The sequence below is a fragment of the Papio anubis genome, chromosome 3, assembly GCF_008728515.1.
Source record: "Papio anubis isolate 15944 chromosome 3, Panubis1.0, whole genome shotgun sequence".
NCBI lineage: Eukaryota > Metazoa > Chordata > Mammalia > Primates > Cercopithecidae > Papio > Papio anubis.
In genome coordinates, this window is record NC_044978.1 from 42,400,385 (window position 1) to 42,425,712 (window position 25,328).

Genomic DNA, 25,328 nt, shown 5'->3' on the forward strand with positions numbered 1-25,328 from the left:
CTACAAAGAAAATTCCAGGCCCATGTGGCTCCACTAACGAATTCGCCCTAACATTAGGGGAAGAAATAATGACAAACTCAACACAAACTCTTCAAGAAAATAGAAGACGAAGAAACACTTCTTAACTAATTCTGTAGCAAATAATATGATTAAGCAGCTGAAAGATCTTCATGATAATGTTAATATAAACCTATCACATATATTAGGGTTAAGGAGATGATCAGGAAACTGAGATTTAAGTGTATTAAGTATATTCTTAAATGCAGAGAAGTAATATAGCACATGCTATATATGTGTTATTTGTTGGATATAAAATATTAATCTAAAAAAATAAAACCAGTAATAGTTGCAAATCAGTTGTCCTAAAAACTTTCCCCTGAATCGAAACGCTCCTTTTATTAAATGCCAGATTTTCATGTGTGTATATGAGGCATACACTTTTACACATACATATACATATATATTCTGTTATATTAATTTATTTGCCTTTTCTTATATTAGTGCCACTAATGTTTTTATCAATATAGTTGAAATGCATTCTTATATCTGGCAGAAAGTCCCTTTTTTTCCAAATGAGAAAGTTTTTCTTGTATATTCACTGTTTTATATGAATTTTAGAATAATCTTGTCAAGAGTTGGGGAAATATCATTAAGATTTTATTGGGATTGTGCTAAATTCATATGTTATTTTAGGAGAACTGACATTATTAAAATACTGAGTCCCACATTAACAAGAACCTTTCATTTCAATTGTGTTAAATAATAACATTGACATCTCTTCACATTCCTGGCTTCAGTGAAGACGATTCTAATGTATCCTAAACAGAAAAAGCCTTTTGCCATAGGTTTTTTAATAGATACACGTTACCAAGATAAAGAAGCTTTTTTTTAGTTTCCATTTTTCTTAATCATGTGTGAGCTTTGAACATTGTGAAATAATTTTCTTGCACCTACTAGATTATTATAAAGTTACTAGAGTTTCTATTTTGAACTATTCTTCCAATTCTGAGATAAACTCACAATGGTTTCAATTTATTGACTTCTGTGTGTGTGTGTGTGTGTGTGCGCACGTGTATGTGTATATGTGAATTTTGCATCTAAATCATAATGATATTGAGCTGTGGTTTTCATTTTCTCTTGCTACACTTTAAGGTTTTGTAAAATTGACTAAAGAATTTTTATCTTATTCAATTAAAAGTGAGGGCAAATTAAAATTTTTTTCAGATAATGCAAGGACCTAGACACATCTCTTTCTCTGCAGTCTTTCTGGGCCCTCCCCCAGCAAAAGAAATTACAATGGTTACTTGTATTTTGTAAAATCGACCGAAGAATTTTTTATCCTTTTCAATGCTCTAGGACATTTTGGATGAAATGGGAATTTCTTATTATTGAAAATTTGGTAGAACTCCCACGTGCAACTGAATAGTTTTTCTCCTTTGGTGAGAGTAGGGGTCAGGGAAAAGGGGTTAGGTAGGTCTTATAATTAGTCTTCTAAATCTTCTCCAGCTAATTGTTATTTTTGAAAACTAAGTGCCTGTTTATGCAAAATTTTATATTTACTGCAATGAAGTTTAACATGATATTTTCTAATAATGTTAAAGTCTCTTCTATATTTCTTGAAATATTCTCTGTATCTTGAAGGTAGTGTAAAGATAATGATGGCTAATAATACGGGGCCTAGGGTTGGACTGCCTCTGTTGATGAACGAGCTCCATCACTCACAGGTGTGTGATCGTCACCTTGTTAATTAAACTCTTTGTGGCGTAGTTTTCTCATCTGTAAAATGGAGATTAAAATGATAGCACCTATCTCATAAAAAATGTTGTCAAGTTAAATAGGCTAATTACACGTAAAGTATTGAAAACAGCACCTGGCACATCATTAAGCATACAGTAAAAGTTAGCAGTTACTATAATTATAATTAGAAGCCTTTTCCATTCATGCTGCTATTTTTAGTGACTATCTGTTTTTGTTTTTCTTGGTTATGCTTACACAGATATCTCTGTCTTTTCACGTAACCAGTTCGTTTGTTTTATGGGTCAACTTTTTGGTCTCTCTTTTATCATTTTATTAATTTACTGTTAATATTTTCTTCTCAGTTTTTTATTTAGTATTATTTCATAATATTTATTTTGTTAGGATTTTTTCTATCATCCTGAGTTGAAAGCTAGCTTCTTCACTAGTATCAGTTGCTCCTGTTTTTCAGAAAATGCACTTAAATCTATAGCTTCCTTTTTAAATATGATGATAACTTCTTTTTTCTTTCCATTCTAAATATATGAAAATTTATTAATTGGTTTTGATGAGATTTATTAAATAATAAATTTGGAGTGTATTTCTAAATTTGCAGGTGAATAGTTTTTGGTGTTTGCTTTTAGGGATCCAGGATTTAAAGTAAATCTTCACTCATGCTTAGTAAGTGTGTCATGGATGTATATCCATGGATGTGTAGTAAGTGTATGAATTTACAAAATTCCTGGTGTGACCAGTACTTGGCCAGATTTTATAAATATTTATTTTTTTGAAAAATAAGTATATGTTATCTATTTAATTTGGTAGATAGTTCTCTATATAAAAATCTCTCAGAATATAAATATTAGCGTGAGGCTGTTATTTCAATCAAGCTAGGCAATTACTGTTCAAATACTTTTCCCTCTACTTTATCTGTAAGTTTCTGGAAAAAAAATTAAAATCAATGTCTTCTCTTTCTTCTGTTAATTTTATGTATTTTAAGCTATATTATTAGGTGCATTGTTTCCTACCTGCTATATTTTTCAGTAAATTAATCTATTTATAAATCTGATATTATTATACTCCTTTAATGTTTTCTGCCTGAGTTCTATTTTGTTTAATACTAATAATATTATACAAGTTTTCTTTTTGTTGGAATTTGCATTATTTTGTGGGAATACAAAAGAAAAATATTCTTGTTCTCTACCTACTAATCTATTTTATACTTTTTTAAAAAAGTTTAAATCCAAGGCTCTTTTATTTCATCTTCTTGCAAATACTTTCTTTTGTTATTGCAATGTTCTTATTGATATACTTTTTTATTTACTAATTCTATATTCTAAGTTATAACTAGTAATTTTCTAAATGTTTAGATAGCTGCAATAAAATTAATATCATATTCAGGAAAACAAGATCTTTATATACAGATGTTTCCTGATGAAAGAATCAAAATGATCCATTGACTTTTTATTTTTATTAATTTAGTTTTTATTATGTTCTGGAAGTTTATTGTATACATATAGTCTGTGAAAAGTCCTGGCTTCACTGTTCATGTGCACAGTGCACACTTACTTTGCAACAGTCATTAAAAGCACATACTATGAAAGATTTGTTTACATGACTTACAGTTTGGTAGTCATCTTTTAAGCATTCAAGTTTGATAGGGAAATACATTCTAATTTTATTTTTAGATAAGGGGAAAATCAAAATATGTTGAGTCAAATGAGGAACTGTTTCTATCATAGAAACTTAAAAACCCAAAGAAGAAATGAGATCAACCACTGCTCTTAAGTAGTCAGAACTTGACATTTCTTTTAAGATAAATTACACAGATTTCTCACCCAAGAAATATAGGATCTTTATATATAAAAATATAGAACAGAATCAGTCTAAGAATCGTTTGGTTTCTTTTAAAAAATTTTATCAAAAAAGGGATGCAAGAGAGTATAGTTGACGGAATACCAATGATTGATTTGTAAAAGAGAAGTTTTATAAGTGTATATTTTTTCTCATGACAAAATACCATTACTTCACTAGAAGACATGCCATAGTAAGAGAAATATACATGCAGTTTTTGTTATTTACCCTTACACTATCATCCATTACATTACTGAAAAGAGCATGAATAATGTTTTGTTTTCATTTTTAATTTATGTGATTTTTCCCTTTGTATGTTAAACGTGTTATATTTCTCTTTAAAACTGGTCATGTTTATAGCTCAATGTATACTATTCTTCTTGCCATTATTTTTAATATGTTTAAAGTATTTTAAGGAAATATATGTTTAGAGGGAGCAACATTAGAATATATATGACAAAACTATAGGTGTAAAGAATTGATTGTTTTACCTTTCTCAGAGAAAGATCCTCATGTAGTTAATGTGAAAGGTTTTTTCTTGAAAATGTTAAAAAAGTTCTAATCAACTTTTGTACATTATGTAGAACTTCATTTTCTAAACTCTGCAAAAGAAAGTTTCATATTTAATGGGGAATCATGAATTATTCCATTTATTATCTACTTCCTCCTTTCAAAGACATGATCTGGATAAAAGGCGGGGTGAATAATTTCAAAAAATACAATACATTTTTAATGGGAAGGTGCAAACTACAGATTCTCATGACTATTAGCAAGTGTAGAGGAAACAGAATTTTACTTGCAAAACTCGTCAAACTCTTGCAAAGATAAAATGTATGACATACTTTAGTAAAAAAAAAATGCAGTGAGCTGAAGTTTTCTTTATAATGCAACTTGTTTTTACTAAGTTTGCTCTTTATATTCTCCAGCTTTTCATTTTTATTAAAAGTTTGATATTTCCCTGAATGTATATGGAAAGTTGATAGTTCTTTTATTTATAATGCTGTATAGAAAGCTAAAAGAAAATTTTAAATGATGTTATTTCAGAAAAAGTTTTCCAAACAAAATTTCAAAAATTGTGGAGGGTATCATAGAATTATGTTTCAAAAAACAGAGTGTCAGTGTGAAGATGGGTGGTTTTAAAAAGAAGAACACAACAGAGTGAATATCGTATTCTGTGGAGTTTTTTGTTAATATAAATTATAAATATTAATTTAGACAAAAATGATCATTTGATGAGTAAGCATGATGAAATTTACATGTATATTTAGTCCACTCTTTGTAGTCCTGTGATATGAAGCTCATTTTTTGTTTCCCTCCTTTCCTCATGGTTTTTTCTTGTTATTTTAGGATACAGAATATACCAGAATTGTATTACTCACTTGAATTTATTTTGTATCATTATAACTCAATTTAAAAACTAAGATTATTTCCAGGGTTTATTTTTCAGCTTAGGTTTAACTGGTTTTTCTATAGTAGAGAAGTACAGTGTAATCTGAAAGAAAAGAACAAGAATCCACATGATTTCTGCAGTTAGCCAAAGGTGTTTGGAGTCAAGTGTTGTAATCCTGGCTTGAAAATACTGTCCCTGAAAAATTATCCTTTAACAATGACGCTCATTTCATATCTTTCCATGTGGAATCTTTGGCTTAACATTTTTCTACACGAATTATTTTGTATAAGGTTTGAATTTCTCAAAGGATTTTGCAAGTAATAAGACTTTTATCAAAATCGCATGTGTAATTAACCTCATATAAGGAGCTTTTCTTCCTATCCTTTTTTACCAAACTACTAAAGAAGTTTTCATTAAAGGCAGTTACTTTTTGTGAGATCAACAAATGTTTCTAAAACAAACAGTAATGTTTTTAAGTTTTAAAAATGTGTATGTTTGAGGTTTTTCGATACAGAAAATGAATGATGCTAAAGTGCTGTGCGACAGCTACCGTGGGTAACTATTTTGGTAATACTTTCTATTTACTGATAAATAGTTTATCCATTCCTAGTTGATAACAATTACTGTACTTCAAATATTTGATTAAGTGGGAATCACTTGAATAAATCACTTTGAGCAGGTGGGCACATAAAAAAATGCCTTTATGTTATTAAGGAAATTATCTAAAGTTATTGTAAAGATTGTAGTCCTGTACTATTTGCTAAATAAGCATGATTTCCTCTGATATTTGTTAATCACCAAAGAAAATACTGTTTGGTTAATAAACATTTGTTGATCTCACATGAAGTGACTGCCTTTAATGCAAAACATCAGTTCTATCAAAATAGAATCTGTGAAATAATTTCTGTCCCATTCTACACAAATATTCCATAACTTCCAAAATATAATCACCCATGTTGAATTGAATTCTTATCAGGATATTGAGAGAATCTTTACTGATCAAATGTTTAGATATTTTTATTATTCGTTGAAAGGGTTATATTAGTGATAGTACTATTTACAAAATACCAGAGGATAAAGTTTATTCCTACTGTTTTTTTTTTAAATAAAGTTGGAACTTAGGTTAGTTTTTTCAAAATAGCATTTTTCAATTTGTATATATACTTTAATAATGTTGAAAGTCTGACTATGCTTTTCTTTATTCTTAATAGATAAGAAATCCAAAACTACAAAGCAAAACTTGCATATGTAACAGTTTCCTCTAAAGTTCAAATTAGTAAACGCATAACTGTTTTTATAATCACATAAAAATTCTATTCCATAAAAAGTTCTGGGGGGCAGATTTTATTTATATATTTAAAATTGCTAAATTGGACTATCTACCTAAATTGAGTCTAAATCAAAACTGAAACAGAATGCTATATTAATATTTATATTCTGACTTTTTGGTAATATTTTTATATTGCTTAATTTCTTCACTTCATATAAAAGATGAAATCATATTTATTTGTATGCAATTCTAAGAAATTTCTAGAAAAATTATAAATTAATATATTACCTTAGATGATTTCTTTGGAATGAAGCTAAAATGTTATCTGAATCTTTACAAGGAGAATTTTATATAATTTTTATATATCATTTTATATAAATTATATACAATTTTATTTTTAAATATTTTATATTATTTAATATAATTTAATAAATTAATAATATAATTAATAATAATGAAATATATTATTTTATATTATATATTATATTATCTATAATATATTATATAATATATTGATATATTATATAAAATATAATAGATAATATAATTTTATATAGATTATGATATAATTTAATATAAATTATAATATAATTTATATAAATAATATAAAATTTATATAATATATAATTTCATACATGTAAATAATATATAATTTTTATAATATAATTAGATATATATAGTAGTATATAAAATATATAATGGTACAATATAAGCATATCACAATATTTATACTTTCAAATTATATTTTTAATCTCAAAGTGAATATGATTTAGAAATTCTATTAAAAAATCAAGATCATTATAATGGCTGTGATATTAAAATTATTATATGATTAGTCATAGTCATAACTGAGATAATACTATAAAAAGAGCTTTTTAATTAAAACATATTAAACTATACATACATTGAAGTGACTGTATTGTGTTCATTATATGTTCAATACTCTTAAAGGAGGTTCTGAAATGTTTAGAAGACATTAATAACAATATTTATGTTAATGATGAATTCTAGTTGTAATGACTATAATGAAAGATTATTTTGATCCAAATATAATAAATTCTACTCTTTGAGATGTTAACATATAATAATTAAATTAAATCATATAGAAAATAAGCAGTAGTCATATTATTTATGATTGGTGGATGTATGGGATACAAAACAATTTGTTTTAGAGAATTCATCATAATTTAAAAGTGCTTTATATATGTATTTTATTTGGATTAATACAAGTTTCTCATTAAATATGTGAATGTTTAAGTATAAAATATTTTTCTAATTTTTCCAAAAATAAGAATTGGATGCTATGAAAACTATTAATCTATGATATGCCACCTCCCCATTTACATTTTTAACAGTTGAATCTTTGTTAACTCATCTCATAGACAGCTACATGTTTTGCTGTTCCAGATGGATGAGATAGAATACCATGCATAACTTTACATTTATCTTCTTTGAGTGTCAACTTATTTGCATATCAATTAAAATAATATCTGTATTAGGATGGATAATGAAAGTTATCAAATTTACATGATGTAACTGCAGTTTGCTAAATTTCCAGTAGATGCCCCCAGAGACCAGTCAACTCATTGGAAAGCTTTTAAATTTAAAGACCTTTTTATATTGAAACTTCTTTCTTGCTATATTTTGAAGTACATGGAAAATAAATTAAGAATTCTAAAAATCTTAACTCCCTAATGTTTCTTACAAAAAATACATATATGGCTGTTGGTAGTCCAATTCTTAATCATTACTAATCAATACTATGACTAATAATTGTGAACAATCTAAGTGTGTAAAATTAAGAAAAATGCTTTCAGTTTTCATTGTAATTCTATATGGCTTTAAAGCAAAAAGTCGTTTTGAACAGTGTCAAATTTTTTGTCTTTTTCACTTCTCTCTCTTTATACATTTATATGGTTAGGAAAATGCTCTATTATTATGTTAGCTTTTGGGAAAAAATAGCATTTTTACCAAAAACTATAAAACATAAACAACTCATACAATTTTTATCAGTTAGTATCTGTGTATGTCAAGAAATGACTTTTTTCATTCTAATTACAGTATACATAATATCTACCTACACTGAAAAAGATAGGTAAGAATAGTGATTCACTTTATTCCAAGGAAATTATATTAACTGAAGCTATTGAAGTATTAATTTAAGTCAATGTAATTATTCCGTAGGTGATTCCAATAACATTTATCCCTACCATATGAATGTAAAACTGTTATAACTGACACATAGATAACCCACTTGTGACTTTTAAATATTAACTTAATGAAATAAAAGTATTATCCTGACTTTTGATTAGATATTACATATCTTTTGACTTTATCTTTGTCAGATTAAATGAAAATTTTATGATCTTGTTTTAAAGTATTTTTTTATTGAACTGCTTTTGAAATATTTCACTGAATGTAAAGCTTCATGTTGATTCCATAATTCAGTTTATCCTATGCAAAAAATATGTTAAATATATCAGTCATATAATTGAATAGAAGATAATGTCTTTGATTTTAAAAATTCACCTAATAACTAATATAAAGACCTACTTAGGGGGGTTTATATTAGTTATTAGATGTATTAGTTTAGGTACAGAGAGAGTAAAATAAATTGTAATTTCTATTCATTGCATCTATTCACCTTTTTTATATTTGTAGGAGTATATCCTTTTTATCCTTTCAAATGTTTGTCTTTGTCAGTGTTTTTCCTGTTAGACTTTACACCCTCGAGTGGGAACCATATCTATTTAATTTGCTCTTCCTGGATGCTGCTGGCTGTCTGCTGTCTCCTGTTAAAGGGAAGGATTCTCTGGGGGAGTCACAAAATGATACTGATCTCTGTCTAATACCCAACCTAAACATGGATTGCCATGGAAAAAGAGAATGGCTTTCCAATTGAAAGGTTGTATCATAATTGTCAAATAATATCAAATTCCTAATCAATGCAAATAAACAGAATGTTGTGTGGAGGAGGAGAAGAAGAAAAAGCAACAATACATGATATAATAGGAAGCAATGGAAGGAAATGGGAAGAATTCACAATTTTCAACCAGAGGGAGCTGGATGTGAATTCTAACTCTGCCATTTACTATTAATAACTTGTATGGCTTTGGGCAATTCACAACCTCACTGAAGACAGGTTTTTTAATTTGTAAAAATTGAAGTAGTACTTTATACAGTTATTGTGCCAGTTAGAAATGATGTCTACACAGTGCCTGACACATTGTGGGTGCTCTATAAATAGTAGCTATTCAAAATAGTTTAAGGCAGAATTTTAAAACACTGTAATATCTCCATGGCTGTTTTGCAGTAAATTATCCATTTCCCAGCATCTCTAACATTCACCTGCTGTGGAGTTATGCCATATTGTTCAGCTCTGCTTTCTGTCAGTTTCTAGATTTTTTTAATCTCTGCATTTTTTAAGGGAGATGTTGATGTGAATTCAGAACAGTTAACAGCATCTCTATTGAATGAATAATACCCTTAAATGGCAATAAAGCCTATATGAAATGCTTGACTACTTAATTTCATTCTCAAATGCGTTCTCAAGCTGCATCCCTTATCCCATTGCAGCCCCAGGTATCTGCAGTGTCAAAGATCTTCCTTAGGATACATTCAGCATGTCCACGATTTTGCTTCTGTGAATGGCACATTTTTTTCCTGTCAGATGAACTCTCCTCATATTTTATAATATTAAATCTCTCCATAAATTTTACCAGAGTTCTTTATTTTCATCCAGTATCGTGGCATCAGTTCAAGAAGATTTTTCTTTTTCTGATGCTTAAAAACAGCATCTTTTAATTTAGACTAATATTCATAAAAGTTTTTTAATGTGTAAATGAAACCAAAGGCTAAAAAGTTTATGGCCAAATGAAATAACGATTAAACAAATAAATCTGAGTTTTGTTTATATTTCTATTTGTGTTTAAAACAATTCTTTCATACAGCAAGTGAACTTTGGCTATGGTTCTCTGTTACGAAATTTAAAACCTGAGAAATTCAAATATAAAGGTAGAGATTGACATTCCTTTTTTTTAGATAGCCAATTTATTTTAACAAATGAAGATTTTCTGGTTAGAAGAAATAATTCGCATTAACTATGAAGGTTTAGATAGGAACCAATTTATTAAACCACTATAATTGTCCTTTCTTGCTCTCAAATGTTAACAATGAGGCTTAAACAGTAGCATATTAGTATGCATAGGTATGTGTGCATGTGTGTAAAAAGTAGAGACGATACCAGCATAGTTCTATATGCATATTTAAATACATTTCTATTTGTAACATCACCTGTAAAGAATGATCTTTTTAAAAAATGTACTGGAAATTTTAAAAATTGATATTAGTTATATATCATAGATGTTTGAGGCTGAAAGACGGTGTGGAAATAATGATTGTCCAATCCCTTCTGAATCACTTAGTGTTCTTTGGTCACAGACAGCAGAAATGGATTCTGACTAAATCAAGTGAAAATGATTTTATTGAAAGGATGTAGTGGAATTTAGAGGAGAACCCAGATCAGAAGAAAAAGACCAGACCCGGCCCTCTCGAATGGATATAGGTAGCAGGAACTATGAGACAATCTTGTCAAAATTCTGCCAGAATTGACTGAGCGCCAGCAACCTCCTACACCTTTGTGTTGCTTGCCTCAGGTTTCAGAATTTTGGGAGAGAGACCAGTTGGCCTAATTTGGGTCAATAACCCACTCTTTGGCTAGGGAGTCCCTGAATTTCCATGCCACCAAGACTACACACAATGTGGGGAAGGTTATTTCTGAAATACTTTTAGAGTGTGCCTCCTGTGGACGTGGAGCTAGATGCTGGGTGGACCAAATCCAGCAAAAGCACCTTCATCTTCCGGGGGTGGGGGAATGAGGCCCAGAGAGTGAGTTTTCTGGATTTCTGACCCTGTTGGGATTAGAACTGAGATGGCCTTCTAACTGCCCTATCTAGCATTTATTTGTATCATTTATGGTCAATGTTTAAATTTTTATCTATTTATAATTTTCTTCATTTTTGCCCCCAAACGTTTTCTTCACTCCTAGGAAGACTGGCCGGCCACCAATGCATACCCATACAAAGGTGGCATTGCTTGTGTGAGGCAAGATTCCAGCCCCTTGTCCTCTCAGGCCTCCTATGTCACCCCCCAAACTGCCTTCTGGGGTAACACGTGGAGGTCCCCTCAGGCTCCTGAAACTCCAGTTATCTGAACCTTAACTCATTTTCTTTCCCCAAACCTGTTCATCCTTTCGTGTTCCCCTCTTTAGCAAATTACTAATTACCCATTACCCAATCCCCAAACCTGGTTGTTACCCTTGCTCCTCCCTTTCCTTCACCCTTGATATATCTCTGAATCACCAAGTAATCCATATTTTTGTCTCCTTAAAATGTTTTGAATTCACCTACTTCTTTCTATCCCTCCAGCTTTACCCTGGTTCCACCCCCAGCACCTCTCCTTTCCGTGACCACCAGTCTCCCATCCGTTCTTCCTGCTCCTGGTTTTACCCTTCTCCCCTTGCTTCTCTTGGATCAGGTGTGAATTTCTGACTCACAGACTTGAGAATGCTAAATTGAAAGTCTTTATTTTTTTATAACTTAATTTTAATTCCTGGCCCTGAGCCTTGATCCTCCCTAGTGTAAAAATCCAATCTTGTCACTCTCAGGTAAAGTCAGTCCAATTCGGCAGTTTCTCAAGTTGTTCAAGATTCTAAAACTTCTTCCCCTCACCCTATTTTCCTACACAGAAACAGCATTGCACTACTGGGGGCTTCAGGGGAGGAGAGTTACTAGATTTAGCAAATAGAAATACAGAGCATACAGTTCAGTCTGAGTTTCAAAAACAAGAAACTCTTTTTAGAATGAGTATGTTCTATGCAATATTTGGGACATACTGCTAATAAAAAAAATCATTCATTGTTTATCTGATGTTAAAACTTATCTGGGCCTCCTACAATTTATCTGGTAACTCCCTGGGGTAACAGCATTTATTTTCAGATCTTGACCTGGAACAATCTTGTCCAACCCAGTGCCCGTGGGCCACAGACAGCCCAGGATGGCTTTGAATGTGGTCTAACACAAATTCATAAACTTTCTTAAAAAGGTTATGAGATTTTTAAATGATTTTTTTAAGCTCATCAGCTATTGTTAGTTTTAGTGTATTTTATGTGTGGCCCAAGGCAATTCTTCTTCCAATGTGACCCATAGAAGCCAAAAGACTGGACACCCCTGACTTCTAGGACTTTGTAATTGTCACTGCATTTGTCTGTCCAGTATCCATTCCTTCCTCTGTCTTTGCAGACATAACTCTAGTTTTGTTTGGGGGCAGCAACATGCCCAAGAGCAGGCAGGGTATTTGTTTTTCCAGACTCCTGGCACCAAGTTGAGGAGTGGGGCCGTGACAGGGTTCTGGCCAATAAACAAGTGGAAATCTGCTAGTGGTTGCAGGAATGTTTTGTTTTTCCCATAAGGGATGCTAGTGCCACCCCACTTTCCCTTTTCTTCCTGTCTTGAAAGTGGACATCATGTCTGAAGCTGTAGCAGCCCTGTAGCAACCAGTAAGGGACCAGAAGGAGGGAAAGTCAAGATAACCCCAGAGACATGGCCTTGAACTTGCCAGGCCACTGAACCAAGGCCCTCAGCTGCCTGCCTTTAGGCAAGAAAATTAGAAACCTTCATTTTTCACAGCACTATGACACAAGTTTCTTTTACTTACTAGCTGAATGCATTCCTAGCTTATGAGGTCCTTTACATGTGTCAATCTCTGATGTACTTGATCTGTCTTTGTTCTATCAGCTCTGGAACTATGCTGACCTGAACCCTTCAGGGGTGGCCCAGTACTTCTCATTTCAGTTTTAGCTGTGTCTTACGTCAGTCCCCAGTGGGCAGCCCATGAACAGTTGTTAGCATACATCTCCTTGCTATGGCCAGATGACATTGTGACAGACATATCAGCCCTCTCCTCCCAGTAACTTCTGGGCCACACATGGAGCCCACTGGAATATTAAGTCCCTTCTCCTATACCATTCAGGGCTGTGGGCAATTACAGGGATGATCCTTGTCGTCCTCTGCCTAGAAATGCTATGCAGTGACTTTTGCTGCCTTTGCATGCCCTTGTGTATGGGGAGGTGGGAAGAGGGATGTTGGTAGTCCTCCCTGCCTTCAAGAACCCTAGATGGGAAGAAGGATATGAGTGTTTTCTACTCTTGGCTCCCACTGCATTTCATAGGATATTGACTTTTTTACTCTCTGAGCTCCTCCATTTGACTGGAGTGAGGAAGAGAAAGAGAACATGGCCCTCCAAGCATCTCGCTGCCTTTCTCCATACTCTCCTCCTCTATCGCAATTGGAGGACAGGAATAAGTAACAACCACTATTCCTTTTCTCTTCCCCATTTCAAATATATCTTATTCTCATGCTAAATGTTGGCTTTTGATCTTTTGACCTAGGATCCATGTGGTCTCTTTATTCTCTTTATGGACTAATTCTGTAACAACCTGACTGCCAGATAGGGGAAGGTTGCAGTTCAGCTGGGACACTTCTTCTAGATGACTTTTGTAAAATGCAGTCTTGTCATGTCGGTTCCCTGACTCTGATCTCCAATAGCTCTACCTCCCTGCTAGCTTGCAGTCCAGACTTCTCACTGTTGTTTTTACCGTAAGGTCTCTTCATGATCTGGGACCTGCCTTTTTTCTAAACTTCCTGTCTCACCACTCTCCTGCTTGCCACTTCTTATTTGTTTGTTCTCTACCTAAGCTGATTCACTGGATAAGAAATTCTTGGCAGATGCAAGTCTACTCATTTTGTTTTGTTTTGTTATTTGTTTGTTTTTTGAACTCTGTAGGTGAATCTAGTGCATAATGAGGAATTGAGAAGCAGCAGTGAGATTTCACAGTTCCCAGAGTATTCTCACATACCTAATTTCATTTGGTTCCTAGAGGAATTCCATGGTGTACGTAGCATATACTAGTATACACAGCTTAGAGATGAGAAGACTGGAGACCTAGGGAGGTGAGGCAAAACTGGGCTCAATCTTGGTGGTCTGGGCTGTTTCCACTCCACGGTGAATTTTTGTTGCCAGTAGTATCACATCAGGTCTTTTGTCCTATTTTTTTAAAAGAATATAACATAATTAGTATAAAGCTACATCTTTTGGCATCTAATTGTTCTTTTAATGGAATAATAGCCACTACACAGCTATTATCTCACAATTCTGTTCATTTCCTTTCTAGAAATTTTCATCATTTGAAATTATTCTCATTTGCTTACTTATTTGTTAGTCATGTTCTGCCCTTAGAATGCAAGCGTCACAAGGGCATGGAATCTATTTGGTTTAGAACAGTGCCGGGTACTTAGTAGGAAACTCAGAACCTATTTGTCGCATGACTAAAAGGAATATTTGTTTGTCACTTTATCTTCTTGCATTTGATTATTGAAGTTAGAATAGAATTATTAATCATTAACTTAATTCTAACTGAAAATAATTTGAAAATATATAGTTAGTAATAGAATTCAATAAATATTTTCTGCATGAATGAAAGAATGATGAACTTCTGTAACATACAGTGAAACTACTAATATAGAGAGAATATTGTTTTGATATTAAATGGCAATTTTTATTCTTGCTTGACTTGTTGGGGTTTTTTTTTTTTTTTTTTTTGGTGGGAGGCTGATGTATCAAGTATTTTTGAATATTCATCAGTCAACTAGCTTATTTGTCCTTATCAAATGGAGCTCAGCTCTGGAACTGATATGTTTATAATGTAATTTCATTAAAATTACTGTATTTAGATAGCTCCTGGCATCTTTCATTAAACAGAAGTTGTTCAATTATAAGTGTTTGAGGCAAAGATCTTTTGATAGTTTTCAGTGCTTTCACTGTGGGAAAAAAGGCAACATGATTCAACCTTTAATTATTAGAGAATTAAAACACCATGCAGACTGAAAGGATTAACATAAATCTGTGAGTGTTCTGATTCATATTCCCAGTTATAGGAACTCCTACAAGAAGAACATCTGTGTGGACATGCTGCGAGATGGTTATCATAAGTCCTTCACCGAGCTCTTCGCTTTGATGGAGCAGTGGGATGCCCTGAGGGAGGCTGCGAGAGTCAGGTCCCTCTTCTGGCTGCAGAAGCCCCTGGAGGAGCAGCCTGATAAACTGGATTACTTCTACCATTACCTGACCAGGGCTGAGGACGCTGAGAGAAAAAGTAAGTGGTGGGACTGTGGGCAGAGCACAGAAGGAGTCAGAACAGCGAGCTCCTGGGGGAAGATTCCAGATTGTTTCATGTATGAATTTGAAACATTAAGACAACTTAACACACTTCAACCCAGTCAATTAAGCGTCTTTCTGGAATTAAGAATAGGGAATATTGGATCACGAGGCTGCCCAGACACGGGAGCATCCTGGTGATGTCCTTCCGAGCCAGGGAAGACAACACATAGCACCTAATAACATTTCCAGAACTTCCCCATGAAGTAACATAGTTCCTATCATTAGATTTAAACCTTTCTACAGCTTTTCTGTATATGTAATCTGAACATTGACTTTCACAGAGGAGATATTTTCAAAGAGTACTATAACTTGAAAATCACACTGATTTTCCTAAGTTTAGATAGTGGACTTTGAAGTTTGGGTCAAGAAGTCCTACTGATTTGAATTGGAGAATTTATCTTTGTAAATAGTAAAAAGACATTTAAAAAACCTGCAATTCACAATTGCAAATAAAATTGTTAATTTGATATTTTCCATGATATCATTTCTAATAAATTTTTTGAATTTCAAAATTTTCCAGAAAGTTAATGTATATTCCAAGTAGTAAATATTTTCATCTCTACACTAATTTTACTGATATTGTTGTCATAAATATTTCTTAGTTACATATTAGGAACGGGTCATTTTAACTAGTCATCCATAATCAAAGATAAAAAGGAAATCCTAGAATTTGGCATGTAAATTTGGTATTCTAAATTATTCTTTTCTCCACGTTTTTTGGGGAAAATACCACAGGATTCAACAAGAAAAACTCAGGCCTCAACATGACAATGTCTACAAGTCATTTCAGGCTTTTCAATGAGAAAATAGAGTATTAGCAACTTTTTTTTACCCAATGGTACCATGGAGAAAATTTATGGAGTCATGTAAACAACATTAGAAGAGTCTCTATATGTTGGAGCCAATACATATTTCCCATCAGGTTTTGACCTGACTTATGAATATGAGACACACAAAAATGTGAACAAAACAAATGAACTAGGGTGTGTGTGTGGCAGGAGCGGGCTAGGAGGTGGTTATTTATATTATGAAAAGGGTTTCATTGCAGGATCGATGTGAAAAAAAGTATTTTGGTGAACTTTAAAATATGATTTATAATAATTTCTCAAGAAATTAACTTTTGTAAATAAAAAGTGCTACTGTGAAAAACCTCCATTTTGGCTGGGCTTGGTGGCTCACACCTGTAATTCCAGCACTTTGGGAGGCCGAGGCGGGTGGATCACCTGAGGTCAGGAGTTCGAGACCAGCCTGGCCAACATGGTGAAACCCCATCTGTACTAAAAATACAAAAAATTTAGCCGGGCATGGTGGCAGACACCTGTAATCCCAGCTACTCAGAAGGTTGAGGCAGGAGAATTGCTTGAACCTGAGAGACAAAGGTCACAGTGAGCTGAGATCACGCCACTGCGCTCCAGCCTAGGTGACAAGAGTGAGACTCCATCTCAAAACAAAACAAACAAAATAAAACAACCTACATTCTAGTATTAGCCCAAAATTCTGAAGTGATATTAAAACTGAAAGTAGAACTAATTAAGATAATATTTGCTCATTAGCTTTTTTATTCAGTTGAATTTTATCATATTCACTGTTTAAATCGAGGCTTTCATTGGAGATAGTGTAAATATAAGCTAAATATGTCACTTGTCATAAGGTGTCATAGATGTGAGCCAGCTTGTCAGAAAGCTTTTTCAAATTTATAAAGAACCTAAAATGCCACATAGTCTATTTCAGGGTAGAAAAGATTTTAATTTATAATATTTCTTAAAGAAAAGTTACTATATGTATAAGTAAAAATGTTTCTCCAATCCAAAAGTTAACAAAGTCCAACTTTTTGTTTTGTTTTGAGACAGACTCTTGCTCTGTCAATCAGGCTGGAGTGCAGTGGTGCCATCGCAGCTCACTGCAACCTCCGCCTTCCAGGTTCAAGCGATTTTCCTGCTTCAGCCTCCCGAGTAGCTGAGACTACAGGCACAAACCACCATGCCAAGTTAATTTTTGTATTTTTAGTAGAGACGGGGTTTCACCATGTTGGCCAGGCTGGTCTTGAATTCCTGACCTCAAGTGATCCACCTATCTTAGTCTCCCAAAGTGCTGGGATTACAGGTGTGAGCCACTGCACCTGGCCCAAAGTCCAACGTTATAATAGCCAATGTCTCTTCTGTAGGATTATCTCCCGCAAAATTCAGTGACTTTTGTCTGGTTGAAATATAGAAAATTAAAATTATTACAAAAGTATTACTGGAAAAACTTCAGCTGAAGGACATGTAAACATTTGTGTGGCCTTCTTTCAAAAAATGTTATAATTTTTTTTCCACATTCAACACATGAACTTTACTGGAGGAAAATTGTGGTTTGAATTAGGAACGTACCAGAAAATGAGATATGAACATTCACTCTTATTAACTTGAATGAATCCTAAATCTTAAAATGTATATGTATGCCTAGAATATAGAAATGTTAATAGTATCTTAAAGTTCCATTCCATATGGTTGTGGGGTTGGAGACAATTTTCCTGAGATAGCGTATAACTGAGCATTCTCGTTGCTTCTCATTGGAAGGACCATCACTCTAGGGTCACAGTGAAGTTCATTTAATCAAAGCTATGGCACTAACAATAGTCATCTCAGGTCAGTTCTGTCTCTTGAGACTTACAAAGCAGTAACCTAGAGTTATTTAAATTACTTTACAAAACATCACTTGCTGTTTTATAGCAAAGGTGTGTTTAAAGTAAGTCAATCATTTCTTTGGGGTTATTTTCCATTTGTTAAAGTGTCTCTTTGTCCTTGATACATTTTAAAAATATTACCCATTGTCATGAGTCATTGCTGTGCCATCTGTGACATCTGATTTGAGCCTTATGTCCCATGGGGTTAGGGAAGAGATGACAATAATGGTAATGGGTAAGAGAATCAATAGATAATTCAAACATTATTTACACTTGACTTTTAAATTTATTAAGGGTTGAGCAGCAATTTTTTTCTAATAATGTTTGTTTAAGATACACAAATTATGTTCTACTAAAGCAAAATTCCACAGATATTTACAGATTTGATGTAAAGCAAAACAAAACAATTTTCTGGCAAAATAAGCTTGAGAAATACCAGGTGAACTAACACTGAGGTTAAGCAGGTTGATGTATCGCAGGACTAATCAGAGCATTTAGCATGCTGATGTTTATTGTGTGGTTTACTGAAAAAGGAAATTAGCAAAAAGGTTTCCCAAATTTATTTTATTGTAGAATCGTCTTTTTAAAGAGCATAAGAAACCCACAATAAAATTGATTTTCATCTTCTGAGTCTACCTGCTGACAATTCAAGGAAGTTGTCTACAAGCAAGGAGAGAAGGCTACTTGTAGCCTTTGTAAAGGGCACAGGACATGTATTTGGAGTGCCCAAAGATTTGAAACTTGAATATATTCTTTTATATTTAAGATTCTGGAAAACCATCCATTTTTTTCATAGAAAAATAGCTTAGCTGACAAGTAGTCTTTAAATATGTAATCTTGGTAGCTTATCTAACTCATTCCTAAAAAAATAAAATAAAATAAAAACCTTATGAAATGTTGCAAATATTTTTACATTAAGGTTTAATTACTAAAATATAAAAAAATTGTTTCAGGACTACATATATTTTTAATTATATATATACTTTTTATTAAAGTGGAAAATACCAAATGTTTTACTTGCTGGCTTCTAAAAGCAATAACTCTCTAATCAGTAAATATAACCAAGAATATGAAATATTACAAAACAGACTTTACTGTTGTATTCACATTATGTAGGAAGTTCATAATGGAAAGACAAAGCCCAGAAATAGTTCTGAGGTGGGAGTATTTGCATCAAATAAATAACTTAGGTTATCTACTTTTCACCTGAGCTGTCACCTAGTGTGAGTGTCCTCGAAAAGCAGAATGGCTCTCCAGAATCCCCAGCAACTTCCAGGATAGGGAGACCTTTTTGTTTTGTTTTCTGGTTACTACATTTATTTTCATATAAATCTTAGTTTCCATTTTAAAGAATTTTGAAGAAGTATATGTAAAGGAATAGAATCGGTTTTAGAAATTTCTTTTGAAACATCGGGGTGACTTATTTACAGTTCTGCAAAATGACCCTTTGTTGCAATCAACCTGTTTAATTTTTTCTGAGTTTTGGTTCTAATCTTATAGGTGTCCTACTGGGCAATATGTTTCATAATTGTAATCTCTTCAGGAATATGTGGGTTGATTCCTCTGGTAGTAGTGAACAATTAATATCAGTGAATTCTAATAGATAATGGTTGTTATTAAAAAATTATTGGAAGGGCAACCCAGAGACCACTGCATTTTATAATACAACTATGCTTTCAGCATAAATACAAAAGACATAAATATTATTAATTTGTTCATATTCACCATTAGAATAGAGTTTACAGGACTGAGGCATGATTTATTAACACACAGACATGTTTGTTCAAGGTGGGGTTTATAAGACTGATTTACAATTGATGGACACACTTTTTGTGTACATATAGGTTAGATACCCTTTAAAAAAAAAACCTACAAGAGTTTAATCAACAACTTTCTGAATAAAAACGACTAGTATTTATGCATTCCCAGCAAAAAAATACCCATAGAAAACAGAAGCATAGGAGTCTACTCTTTCTTAACATTGCTAGAAATTAATATTGCTAGAAACATTGCTTGAAAGCATATGGAGCCTATAGGGTCATTCTGATCATCATTTGTTGTATCTATCAGGCCCGTGACATTTTTTATGATATGAAATACCTTGGTATTTTCATATCCATTCTGCTTTCTTCATTTACATTTTCTTTTGCCATGGCTGAGAAACATTGCCATCTCTAGAATCTCTAAGTACTTTCAAACCTCCAGTGGGAAAAGTGCTCAATGATACCATATACTCCTTCTTCCAAAAGCACTGAGCATGTTGCTAGTAGGTATTGTCCTGTCCTATATTTTAAAGCCTCCTGTTTCAACCAAATAGTGTGAATTTCCTACATGTTGTAAGTTTTCAGAAAGCCTTTTGTTGCTTTACTCATCTGCACATCCGTTAATTAATGTAATTAAATTAATAGTTAAAATAAATTAATTTTTGCTTTTAGACCCAATTTTTAAAATTGTTAATCACATCTTTAAGGAAAAGTAGGAAATAAATGTCATGATACTGGTTTGCCATTCTAAAGGGTATGCCATGAGACATCTTTCTAATGCCATTCATGGCGCTTTTCTCTCTTTGAAGAATCCTTCGAAGATGTATATAACAACTTGTATGCTCTGGCCTGTTACTTCAATAACCCTGAAGACAAGTGGGTAAGGAACCACTTCTATGAACGATGTTTTAAGATTGCTCAGCTGATCAAAATTGACGGTGGGAAGAAAGAAGCCGAGGCACACATGCATATGGGTCTTCTCTACGAGGAAGATGGTGAGTAGGCATTTGCCAGGATGCCTTGGGTGTGTTTTGGTGGATCCTGAGATCACGCAACCGAAAAACACGTGGTGGTGGAGAAAAAGACCTGAGATTTCAGCATAATCATGTATATTATTGAGATCAAAAAACAAAACCATGTGACTTGTGGACCTAGCTTCAGTATTCCTTACAGAATATTTTTTTGCAGAATCCCTTGCTCATGCTTCTGCCTGAGTGCTCAACCTACAGTTCCTACCCGGTAACATCCTCACTAAGAGAAAGCATTCTCCCTGACCCCCCCCTCCACACACAGGATGAAAGAATGAAAGGCATAGTTTATGATTTTCATACTGCCCCGTGACCCTTATATGAAAACCAAGAAATATCTATGTAACTCACATACCACCTCATCATGACTTTTTTTTTTTTTTTTTTTTTTTTTTTTTTTTTTTTTTGAGACAGAGTCTCGCTCTGTCACCCAGGCTGGAGTGCAGTGGCCGGATCTCAGCTCACTGCAAGCTCCACCTCCCAGGTCCACGCCATTCTCCTGCCTCAGCCTCCTGAGTAGCTGGGACTACAGGCACCTGCCACCACCCCCGGCTAGCTTTTTGTATTTTTTTTTTTAGTAGAAACGGGGTTTCACCATGTTAGCCAGGATGGTCTTGATCTCCTGACCTCGTGATCCGCCTGTCTCGGCCTCCCAAAGTGCTGGGATTACAGGCTTGAGCCACTGCACCCGGCCTCATCATGATTTTTAAAATAATTCCTGAATGAAATACTCATTTAAAAATAACTTCATACTTAATAATGTTAAGACAAGCCAAAATCTAAAACAACAACAAAATTGTCAGAAATAGATTTTGTATAGTGGTCGATCAAGGATTGCAAATAGGAATTTAAGAATGGAAAATTCTTTATGGCAGAATAGTGTGTAGATAATATGCAAAGAAAATATAGGGAAAGATGAAAAGATTTGATCTTGGATAATGCCATTTCTTCCCTCAAAACACTATCTCGTTTTGCATAAAAGTTTTGACTTTGGTGAAACTGCTCAATTTTAAAAAATATTTATTATTTTGTGACTAGGACTGCATAAGACTTTGAAAGTGCTTCAGGAAGTTGCAGTTCATGTGATTGTAGCTAAAGCTCATGAGGTGCCTGAACATGGTCAGAAGCCATCATGCGTGCTAGACATAGGGAGTATTAGAAAAACTTAGGGAGATGAGATGTCATGCAGACTAGATTCAAGGAAGGCACGATGCAATCAGGAGGGACTGGCAAGGGACTTGGAAGATGGGTGGAATTTAGGCTTGTAAATGAATAGGAATATATTCTGTGAAAAGGGAACAATATACACTAAAGCATAATTAGAGCAACTGATAAGACGGACAACCTGCATCCAGTGGGAAGTGTGGGCTGTTTTTTGGAATAGTTAAATGATTTTTTTAACTTTTATTTTAAGTTCAGGGGTACATCTGCAGGTTTGTTACATAGGTAAACTTGTGTCATGGGGTTTGTGGTATAGATTGTTTCATCACCCAGGTATTAAGCCTAGTACCCATTAGTTATTTTTCGTGATCCTCCCCCCTCCTCCCACCCTGGGAAACCACAGTGGGAAGGTAGAATAGGGACACACCAGCAGTCAGAGCTTGGACTTAAGCTTCTGTACATGGAGGGCAAGGAAAGGAGTGGGATATCAGTCTGTCTGTAATACAAACTGTGGGAGGAGGGAAAAGAGGAAGGCGGATGGCTAGGAAGCTGCTGCACTCAATGTAATTAACTCGGATAAAGCAATGGAAAACTACTATATTTAAGAGAACATATTTAAGTATTCCACTGCAGTGCAATCTCTAGTATCCCAGAAAAGGGAATTAGCTAAATGTATTTAGCAACATCCGTGCAACAGAGTTCTGTGCAGTCATGAAATAGGTTAAAGCAAAAGTCATTGGTTCATTAAACAAATGATGATTTACAACCTGGTGTCAGGGGATAGAAGAATGAACAAGACAAAGTCTCTGCCCTTGTAGAGCTTACATTCTTCTAGGAAAACCAGGTCTTAACAATCAATAGTTATGTAATATTGTATTAAGTCGTGTTAAGTCCTACAATACGTAATAAAGTAGAGCAAGGGGATACACAATGGTTATCACTTTATATAAGGTGCTTACCTATTATAAGGTGAGATAGCAGTGAAATGAGGGAGTAGCCCTTGTGAAAATCTGAAGCAAGGGGTTCCAGAGGGGGGATGCAATAAGTGCAAAGGCCCTGAGGCAAGTGCATGCTGATCATGCCTAAGGACCAGCAAGAAGGCCTGTGTGAATAGAACACAGCGAGTGGAAGGTGGGAAGTGGAAGAAGCTGAAGTTACACAGGGAGGCTTAGGATAGATCACACTGGGGCCTGTAGGCCAAGGTGAGGACTTTCGATTTTATTCCAAATTAACACAGGAAACCATGAATATGTGTTAATTTCAGAAAATGCTCCTGATACATTAAATAGAAAAATAAGATATAAAGTGCAATGTAAAATATATTTGTATTGTGCATATATCTACACTAACACGTTAACAGTAGTTATTTCTGAGTGTGGAAACTCTAGGTGATTATAAATGTACACACTGAGGAGATATGGCTTACTATAAATTGAAAAGTTATTTCAAATTTGTTAAAAATTTCTAGCCTGTTGCTAAAAGTCAAGTTTTGTTTCTCAAATTGTACAAAAGGGTTAAGTTCTTCCTTATATAAAATTAAAAGTAAAATTGTTTTTATTTTGTTTTTGTAATTACGCCATCAAATTCTGTCTGGACTGTCAAATGGAACTGTCACTTACTGACCTCCCCCAAAAGAAGTCACGGAATAAATAATACATATTATATGAAAATAGGACTGAAGAAGTCAGGGCTATGTTGATGAAAACTGAAGAGCTGCTGCAGTGAGATTCAGATAGCTGTCATAAGTGTATTTTGGATTTTTCTGTAAATTTTATTTCTAATTTTTAAAAATTTGGTTTGATTTTTAAATTTTTTATGGTGGTGAAAAATGTAACAAAAAACTTAGACATCCTCATCATTTCTAAGTATATTTGGCAGGGTTAAGTATATTTGCTTGGTTGCACAACCAATCTCCAGAACTTTCTCACCTTGCAAAACTGGAACGCTTTACTCATTAAGCAACAACTCCCCATTCCCCTCTCATTCTGATTTTTAAAAATATCTTAAAATATTTCTATTGTAGGATTTATATATTGTTAATTTGTTTATTCATTCATCGATGCACCCGTTCATTCAACAAATACTCTGCCTATGGGCCCTGTGGTTAGTACCCACGCCGCCATGGTCGCACCTACCATTGGTGGCAGCCACACAGTGACTGAGGGAAACGATGAGGTTGGAAAATGTGAGCAGTTAGGGAGGGTCTGCCATGAGATTACACTCTCAGGTCCTTGACTTGCTCGAGTTTAGATGTCCCACCCTACTGGATGATGAAATGCACTCATATTTCATAAGTAAAAAGTTTGGGTTATGAATAATTGTAAAGGCTTTTGCTTTTGAGATCATTTGAGAGTGTGTTATTTTGTTTTGGAACTACTTTCTGTCAGATCTAAAATATTTTTCTATGCCCTTAAATAGTTCATAAACCCTAGAACCATACCTTTATTGCCTGACAGATAAAACAACTAAGTCAATGTTGATGAAAACTCTGGAGATTAACTTTGAGTGTTTGATGTACCTAGTGAGGGTGAAAATTATCTGTGAAGCTTCTGTAATAGGGGGTAGAATTTTCAACCTAAAAAAGTAAACTGGGAGTTTCAAGAATATGTGGCTAGAGTGGAGTGGGGACTTACCTGGCTGAAGGGTTCCCTCTGAGGTGATGGTGGCCCAGCTTCCACATATCTGATCTGATTGGCCCAGACAAGCGAATGGAGGCCATGCAGCAACAGCTAGGTGGCAGCTGTGCGCGGGAGCAGGTGGCAGCATCCTGATTCCAGGAGTGCCCTCATTCATGCTAAAGTGGGACATCAGCCGGCAGATGGCAACGGGCAGGTTGTCAGGGCCCAACCAAGCTGGCTATAGGCCTGGGCAGGGCTCCAGCACACTCAGAGAACCATGGAGCAAATGAGGAACATGAGCAGAAGCCAGAGCCACAGAGACTGGGCACATGGCTGCAGTCAGGGGTCATGTTCATCCCACTGGTGTAAATGTGACCAGAGCCCCACACAGAGCCCCCTGGCCAGAGTCATGAACAGTAGATAGGTTCAAATCCCCACTGCTGCTAAAAATGGGTCTCTGGGGTGCAGCGCGGCCTGGTTCCCTTTGGCTCAAGGGCTGGCAGTCTCATTCTTCAGGTCAAATATCTTCAGATCTTTACTTGGGGTGGCTGGCTTGGAGTAGTCATCAA

The 25,328-nt window shown here is 34.1% G+C and overlaps 1 protein-coding gene and 1 long non-coding RNA gene across 3 annotated transcripts in view; one reads left to right on the forward strand and one right to left on the reverse strand.

The window, feature by feature from the left end:
- TTC29 (tetratricopeptide repeat domain 29) overlaps positions 1 to 25,328 on the forward strand; it is a 256,428-nt gene that overhangs the window by 21,048 nt on the left and 210,052 nt on the right. For both annotated transcript variants that reach the window (XM_009207668.3, XM_003899247.5), the window contains 2 exons: positions 15,236 to 15,459; positions 20,762 to 20,947. In XM_009207668.3, coding sequence (XP_009205932.2) covers positions 15,236 to 15,459; positions 20,762 to 20,947 — 410 coding nt within the window. The remainder of the gene's footprint in view (positions 1 to 15,235; positions 15,460 to 20,761; positions 20,948 to 25,328) is intronic.
- On the reverse strand, positions 1,695 to 14,247 carry LOC103884680. The gene is made up of 3 exons (XR_647365.4): positions 14,164 to 14,247; positions 4,080 to 4,190; positions 1,695 to 1,776 (listed from the first exon to the last, which is right to left on the reverse strand). It is a non-coding gene; the product is annotated as an uncharacterized LOC103884680 (long non-coding RNA).